The sequence below is a fragment of the Plectropomus leopardus genome, chromosome 16 (genome assembly GCF_026936395.1).
Source record: "Plectropomus leopardus strain MGB_pleo_1.0 chromosome 16, ASM2693639v1, whole genome shotgun sequence".
NCBI classification, from domain to species: domain Eukaryota; kingdom Metazoa; phylum Chordata; class Actinopteri; order Perciformes; family Serranidae; genus Plectropomus; species Plectropomus leopardus.
The window spans coordinates 31,381,496-31,390,208 of NC_142191.1; the positions used below are offsets into that span (position 1 = coordinate 31,381,496).

The 8,713-nt window shown below is 40.0% G+C and overlaps 1 protein-coding gene across 1 annotated transcript; it reads left to right on the top strand.

The window, feature by feature from the left end:
* The first annotated feature begins 3,987 nt into the window (after window positions 1–3,987).
* LOC121955957 (B2 bradykinin receptor) lies at window positions 3,988–8,408 on the top strand. The gene is made up of 2 exons (XM_042504054.2): window positions 3,988–4,159; window positions 5,069–8,408. Exon 2 carries the CDS (start codon window positions 5,075–5,077, stop codon window positions 6,167–6,169), a length of 1,095 nt encoding a protein of 364 aa, XP_042359988.2. The 5' UTR covers window positions 3,988–4,159; window positions 5,069–5,074; the 3' UTR covers window positions 6,170–8,408.
* Window positions 8,409–8,713: the final 305 nt, after the last annotated feature.

Below are 8,713 nucleotides of genomic sequence, written 5' to 3' on the forward strand. Positions count from 1 at the left end.
GCAATGTAGTCTACCATATATAGCTGGTCTATTTTGAGACAAGTGACAGAAATGTTAAGCTAGGGAACAACTTTTTAGGGTGACTATAGGCCCCTCTGGCCCGCTCTTGGGGTTGCGACTGCGACCCCTCCAGGTTGAGGGGGCAGAGTAGAAGGCCTTCTTACCAAATTCTGTATAGTCTGAAGGAATGGAGAGAGTGATGATGCTCTGGAAGTATAGGCACTGTTTATGTGATATGTAAGTGGATAAATAAATGCTAAATGAACTGCACTTGTATAGCGTTTTTCTAGTCTTCCGACCGCTCAAAACGCTTTCACACACAACGTGTCATAATCAGCCATTTACACACATAAGTCAGGTTTCCATTAACCCTCAAATTGCACAATTTGAAATTGCAAATCTAAAATACACGAGTCCCTTTAAATCCTCCCTACAAAATAAAGTTTTCGGGAGTGCTTACAATATTGGCCTCTTAAATGCAGCTTATCTCTTTTATTTGGGATTTAGGAACAACCTTTAAAATGATATAATCACTCAGTCACAGCTATATGACATATTATTGGGCTGCAGATGAGACAAAAAAGTAATTTTTCCCTGAGACATGCAGCCAAACGCTCTCTGGCACTGATGGGGTCTCTAAAGTTGGTTTGGTCTATACTGATGTCCTCTTTTACCATCGACACAATGTCAGCAAATTGATGTTGACTCATACCAAAGTATGAATGAAACTTGCTTTCAAAAGACGACAGCTCTCGAGTGTTTGATTTTCCCAATTCCTGTTGTCTTTGAAGAATTTGGTGAGCCCATATCCTTCTAGTCTTCTGTTTTTTTCTCCTCAGCCTCCTGGCAGCGTGCAGCAGTAGCAGCACATGAACATCCATTTTTCGTGGCGTGCGTAGTGGGTGCTCTGCGCTGCTGTTTAAAGAGCGTAACCGTTCATCAGTGTGGATGCTCACATCTTTATCATCATGGTTGTTATTACAGTGCTTGATATGGACGTCAGGGAGCAACCCCCTTAAGAGGGGTCAGGGTCTGCTGATTTTTTTGGGGTCTAGATTCTTGTAGGCCTTACAAGCCTCCGTAACTGAGGAGGAGGTGAAAAAAAAGTGTTGCTACTGGGGGCGTGATGGGCAGGGGGGAGGAGGTGGGTAATATGCTGGCATATAAAGTGCCGCACAAAGAGCTGGAGGCTATAAATATTTTTTGAAGCCGTTTAGCATCTCAAATTTATTTGACACAAAGATGATGTCAATAGTAACATTAGGAGGCAGCTGTGAAGAGCAAGCGTTGGCAGAGAGTTTTGCCAGAATCTCCTCAGGTCATTTAGACTGTCTGTTGTCTGTGATGGATAATAATCACATTTGGATGTTTTGGTGGAAGCAGTGCAGCGATTGACCGTAGGGTGGCCAGTCGGCCTCAGAGCCAGACTTCCTTGCCTTGGCCTAAAGCTGATTCCTCAAGAGGCCTGCCAGTTCAGGGTTCAAGCAGGGGATATCACGGCCCTCCGCCCTGAACGAGTGGATAGGAGCATGTTTATTCACAGATAACAAACTACCATAAAAATATTTCCAAAAAAGGGCAAACAAAGCCAAACAATTTAACAACCCCATTAAAATGAATAAATCATGAAGGAAGCGTTGCTCAATGAAGTGCTTCAGATTTCTTTCACGCTCTGTTTGTAGCAGAAAACAAGAGTTTCTCATAATTCAGCTTTCGTTGCTCCTCAGCTGCAGCTGGGCATCATTCAGGCAGCTACGTCAGCAAGGCAGAGGACACATATGCACAACACTTGACAAACAAAATGTCGATAAAATACGACTGTGAGGTGACTGTGTTTCCAGTGATGTTATGCGACTTCTCTTGTTGCCATAACATTCCAAGAGGCACAGTGATGGATGTTCAGCCCGCAAGCAGGTTTATTGCTCTTTATTTCGTCATTATTTCCAATCAAAGGCGATGTAGGCGTGCTATGCGATCAATAATGAAAAGACAAGCCCCTTATACGTGGGTGCGGCCTCGTATGGGGGATTTCTTGAAAGTCATAGTCCATGATTTCACAAAGGAATCGTGGATTTAGAGTTATGTGATGCAATAACACCTCTGCATCATGCCCGAGTGAGCCAGTTTCTACCATCAGCACATAGCCATAGCATCATGTGACCTAGAAAAGCCGAGCGGAATTTGTTTGTTTGTTGTTGTTTTTTTAATTGACATGTTTCTATCAGGCGTTTTTTTATATTTGCAAATTCAATTTGTGCAATTTGAGGGTTAATGGAAACCTGCCTATGGAGAGGTCTCTGTGCAGTTTGTTGCCTGAACTTATCACTGGGACTCATTACTATAATCACATTATGTTTGTTTGTAAGACAGTAAAGTAACACGTTACTATTATTAAATCCAGTAATCACATTACAGTTACTAATCAAATGTTGCTGTTAGATGCGTTACACAGGTTTTGTCTGCGTAATGAGCGGATAGAAAAAAAACATCTAACATGTCTACAACAGAAACACAGTCACTTTGCCAGCCTGGCCATTGTCTGATATCCAGTTAGAGAGATATAACCACTGCTTTAGTGATTAAAAAAACATCAAATGGGTTGAAATACTGGTTTTGCAGAATGACCGACTCAAGTGTGTTTGGCTTGTTAAACACACTTCATATACCAATGAAAAAAAAATCCCTTTTAAATCTCTTATTATCTATGATGCTAGGAAGGCTCTTATTTTATTTAGGCATATTAAGACATTATTTTGAGGCAATTAATATTTGGAAGGCCAAACTCTTTAATTGTTTTACATATTGGTTTACTGACAGGAAATTAGAGTCTACTGCCACGCCATCTTCATTCTCCCATTCACCCTTGTTTAGAGCTGATATGTGGGCATATGTAAGGTTTATTGCTGTGCTGTGTCTGGTATTTTACTACTGACACGTGAAACTGGGCGATATATAAATTAGGAGAAACTTGGATTTGTCACGTGTTGCTTGGTTGATATAGAAAGCAAGTTGTTTTTTTCTGCTGCCCTTTTTATATGGAAGTGTGCAAATGATTGTTCAGTAATGTACAAACAGGTATTGATTTAGTACATATGGATGTTGCACAAAGATCAAGGTGGTTATTTACATACGAAACATTTAGATTAGCTCTTTATCTCCATGGGAGATAAAAAAAAAAACAAGCTTTTTGTTAAGATAAACTGTAGACTGTAAACTGGTCAAATTTATTTTTCACTGTACAATTGTTTTTTTGCAAGAATATTAGTAATGTATTTTTTTGTAACTAGTTTATCCATCTTTTATATTTTTATAAACATGCTTTGTATTGTGATGGTATCTTGTGATTCCATATGGGGCCAGGCTGGCATTACATAGAAAGAAAAACTAACTAACTTATATTGTTAACTGTAAATTATGTCACAATACATTTCAGGTGATGTTACAATGTCACACTAAAGTGTGACAGTGTAACAAATTACTTTTTATTGCTATTTCAGGTCAATTTCTTCTTAAACTTTTTACAATTAAATGTTTGTCATTTCTTGTTGAGTTGCTCATTGCCTTCTTCATGTTTTTGAAAGAAATCAAGCCAACTTGCTCAGTTTTCAAAGGGTTAACACAACTTGTACCTTAAATGGGAATTTCTACAGTGAATTTGTTTAAAAAAAATATTCAAAAGCTGCAAGGGGTTTTCATTTTTATCATTCTGCGGCGAATATAATAAAACATGATCACTTTTATTTGGGTGTTGACTCAAACCAGGAAAGGAAATGTTTGATAAAGGCCATGACAAAATGAAACAAATACAAGAAAGTAAAATTTAATCATTTTCAAGGTGTATTTTTACATGTTCTTATGTGTCACTGAACTCAAACTGACTATTTGTTCCCGGTCCCTGAGTCAGGGATTATAGTAAAAGAATAATGCTGCTAAACAGTGAATACCATTTTGGTGAGGCAGAATACAGCACAGTCGCTGTGAGGGGTAAACAGATGGAAGCTGTGAGTGATGACGCAGTGATTATCTCAGAACCTGCATGTATAAAAGTGACCGCTCTCCCAGAGCTCGCTGCAGTGGAGGCCAGATCATCATGCCGATTATCAGCTGGGAGTGAACCCGAGGCACGTCTGGATGGAAACGGCAGGGCCACAGAGATAAGGTGAGCGCCTCAGAAGCTTTGCACAAAGCAGATAAAAAAGGAAAGTGTATTTGTTGGCAGTTTCTTGCCTTTTATTTTTAGTGCCAGGATTGAAACATGTTTATATTTTATTGATTTATGACTGCAGTAGAGTGTGTATAAAACTCATCAGCCCATTTCTGGAGCTGTATTTAGGCTAAACTTTAATCCAGTCTTACTTCTAGAAATACTGCCTTTACCTTGAACGGACATTTCTACTGAGCATATTTTTGAAAAATTTCACAAGGTTGGATCTATGAACAGTCTCAAGCTAAAAATGTAAGCAGTGGAAAAAACAAGCAGAATCTCAAACCGTATATGATACAAGTTTTTACAATGAGTAAAGAGGGAAAATCTTACTGAGCCACTTGACAATTTTATCTGTTTCTCATAGGTGATGAAACATTGCTCATTTCCACATCATCACAATATTTCATGGTGAGAAAGCGTCTTTCGCCATGAATCACAAATGTATGCAATGACAGTTTTTCAAGGTGCATGTGGTCTGCTTTTTCCTACTAAGGATCATAGCAAAAAGTCAGAACCCTTAACATTTGGAGAGGTGTCATTCATGAATAGAATGTAATATGTTTATTTAAAAAAATCATCCCTATGTCGACTCTAATTGGATCAGAAATGTGCAGTAAAGCTTGCAACCAAATATATATGTAGATCTACAGCTTTAAATTCTTTCCAGCTCTTTTAGCACCCCAAAATTTTAAAACCAGTCCTCTAAGGCTGGGATTTATTTTATCTATTTTATCTTATTTATATATTTCTTTTTATTTTACTTTAACGCTTTGTTTAGCCCTCTGGCCACTAAAGGGGGAACATCAGGTCTTCAGGAGACACTGACTACAAATGTGCTTTGATCACTACTTTCATTCACAGTTTCCAATGGTTGTGAACACATCAGACTGGTTGGTCCCAACCGCGGACCCGGAGCTGGACCCCTGCGGTAACTACACTGAAGCCTGGTTGTGGCTGAGCTCCCTTCAGCCGGCCTACCTGGGATTGATCAGTGTTGTGGGGTTGGTGGGGAACGGCCTGGTTCTCTGTGTGTTCTGCCTGCAGAGGAAGCCCTGCACCGTGGCAGATGTCTACCTGGGGAACCTGGCAGCTGCCGACCTGGTCATGATGTCGTGCCTTCCCTTCTGGGCTTTCACCATCGCCCGGGGTTACCAGTGGGACTTTGGAGAGGTCCTCTGTAAATTAGTCAATGTGGCCATCTCTATGAACTACATCTGCAGTGTTCTGTTCCTCATGCTGGTCAGCGTGGACCGCCATCTGGCTCTGGGGAAACCTATGAGCACCTGTCTTCTGAGGAGAGCTGCCTGCGCTAAACGTACCTGCCTGGGGATCTGGAGCCTTGGCTTTCTCTATACTCTACCCATTATGTTCTTCCGTACAGTGACGTATGTAGAAGATCCTGGTGTGGATGCCTGCATTCTGGCCTACCCGCACCCAGCATGGAGAGTCCAACGCAACATCACAAGTAATGTCTTGGGTTTCCTAATCCCTGTCCTGGTTGTGGGTTACTGCAGTTATCACATCATAGCTGTACTGAGGGACCGGAGAGCAGGAGGACTTCCCAGGGTGAGGACGGAAAGTAAGGCCACCTACTTGGTCCTGGCCGTGCTGGCTGTCTTCCTCTTCTGTTGGACACCACACCAGGTGATGCGGTTTCTTGACACTCTGGATTACTTTCAGGTCACACCTGGATGCCTTTGGGGTCATGTCCTGGACATTGGCATACAGCTGTCTACCTATCTGGCATACAGCAACAGTGCTGTTAACCCCTTCCTGTTTGTCATTGTGGGGAAGCATTTCAGAAGAAGGGCAAAGGAAGTGTTCGGAAAAACGTTGAACCCCTGGTCAAAAGACATGTCCTACCTGACTGTGAGCTTCACCTCAGTGAACAGACTCAATGAGACACAGCGTATAAGTATTGAAAAGTTTCAAAAATCTGGACTAAAAAAGACTATATCATGACTAATGGGCTGGTCAAGCCAGTTCTAATTCCAAAGTCATCAAATACTGTGGCTTTGACAGTGCTTTTGGTGTACCATTGCATTGACAAAAGTGAACTTTCGCATCCATATGAGATGCCTCTGGATGGCATCAGCTGAGAACGCGTCAGGACGGAACCACTTGTGGTGTTTAGTCACCAGACAGCTAGAGGGCACCTGCCATGGCAGCCTTATACCCCAACAGGCGGCATAACTCAAGAATACAGCCGCATCTAACCTGTCACATGCGCATGATACCCAACAAAACAGCATCAGGTTGAAACACTACCAATAATACAAAGAGCATGTGGCCAATGGATGCTTCCGACAAACCCCGGACTTTCATGCAGGAGTCCCATGTTCGCTTCCCATATGAATATGATGTGTTTTTTCAGCTTACCATGTGCCTCCTTCCCCTAATCCTAACTATCCACGCCAATGAGGAATGAGGACTTGTTGCCTGGTCAGGCAGTGGAACGCCTGCAGTGATCAACTTTCAAGCTGTCATTGACTTTTTTGGCAACTTGAGGGCAGCAGAGTAAGCTGTAAACCCAACACTGACATTATCACTTTGTAAAGTTGCTTGTAAACAGTTATTTATTTACACATCCAGCAGACACAGAGGAGCATTAGCATTCCCTTCTTTGTCAGCTTTGGATGCTCAGGGATGGTGTGTCTTTTCAAAATAAACTTCCATTTTCACTTGAAATCTACAGTTTCTGCTTGTTAAATGCATACAGTGTCCTTTACAAATGAACCTTCAATGTAAGTAAAAAACATAGTTTTTAGGTTCACTTTCATTGTTGGGTTTACAAAAAAAGTCATGGTTTTGCCTAAAATCAATATGTTTATTATTAACATAGTAATAACATTAAACATCATGTGGCATACATTCCTAGCATAGTATGCTACATATCTTAGCACACAAAGTCTTAATTACAATGGCTTGATTGACTTTTCAACACAGGACATAAACTGCAGTCTCCCAAGTAAAAGTCCAGAGTTCCTTTGACCCATTTACCTATGCAGACTTTCTTGAGTTTATATGATGGTAGTTGCCCGGAGCATCAAAAAATGCCATCACCCAGTGCACACTGCCACTAAAGGGTGCATCAGTATCTCAAGCCAAAGGTCAGTGACCAAGCGTTGATATTTGATAAGTTGAGTGAGACCGGATTGCATAATATGGTCTGTAGAGTAGAACTACTGAGTTGTTGTTGATCATCTGTCAGGGTATGTGAGGGTGAGGGGTTAGGGTAATATGAGCTATTATTAATATTAAAATGCTAATTAGTACAGTTTTGACAAAAGCTTCTTGTGACCCAACAATGTATGCATTGATCTGGAATGTTCCAGATGATTCGTGATTTGATTGATTTGTGGAGTTGTAATTACCGGAGGCTGCATGCACCAATATTACCAAGGGACTAATTAGCACAAATAGTTTGTTTGGGTCTGTGTCTGTGTCCTTGTTCCCTTTGCCTTGTCTTATTGTCATTGTCATAATTTTACTGACATGCTGAGAAAAATGATCATCTTCAAGAGACCCATTTGCAGTGTAAGATTTGTATGTAATAGATGTTTGATAACTGCTGTGAAGTGCTGTGAAGAATTCCAATGTGATCTATAAAGATTTTCATTATCTCCGAGTCTGTGCATCATTATGAAAGCTAACTATTCAAGACCTGCAGTATGAAGGAAAGTTATCGCAACATTGTTAAACTGACTAATGATCAAATTATTCTTTAAAAAAAAGTAGTACTCATAATAGAAGTCATTTAATTAAGATCCAATAATCATTTTAATTGTTAGTCATTTTTTTCATCAAGGTTTCTTTTCTGCTGGAAAGGCCCAGAGGGTGGGATTGCCAAAACTTCTCAAATGATTTGGCAGTTTTAAGTGCTTAAAGACAGCAAAAGTAAATTGGTTTAAACCTGAAACATAAAGGATAAACCTTTTAATATTCTATTTTTAATTGTCCACAAATCATTTGCAGACCAATGAATAAATCCTGTCTACAAAGCTCTGTGTTTATACAAGAGAGTTTTTGTTTTGATATGGAGTCATAATTGTTTTAGTTTGAACACGTTTTCCATTGCGGATGGGTTATTGGGGAGATGTATAGATATGTTTGAATAAGTCACAATCTTCTAAGTGATTATGTTTATTGAGGGGTATAGGGGTCAGCTTTTGTTTAAAAGTGGATTCATTTGTACTTTTAGGATTTTTCAGATTATCAACACCAAATAATATTTGTAATTCAAACCTGAGCAAACACTTAGAGCTATGATTTTCCTTTTATGATGTATAACATCTGGTGTCAATTACTGTAAATCACATAGATATCAGTGAGTCGTGACTAGGTCTGCAATTCTGTTTCATTTTAAAGAAGCAAACCTTTGTTGTATCTACCCTGCATTTCACTGCACATACTGTATAAGCATTTGAAAAAAATAAAACATTTGAAACATAAAACTGGGAAAACAGTAGCTGAGTTTCCATTACAGATTTGCGCAAAACTTAAGCG

Coding starts and splice junctions, on each gene's coding strand:
- LOC121955957 (XM_042504054.2), top strand. CDS start 5,075: ATGGTTGTGAACACATCAGACTGGTTGGTCCCAACCGCGGACCCGGAG.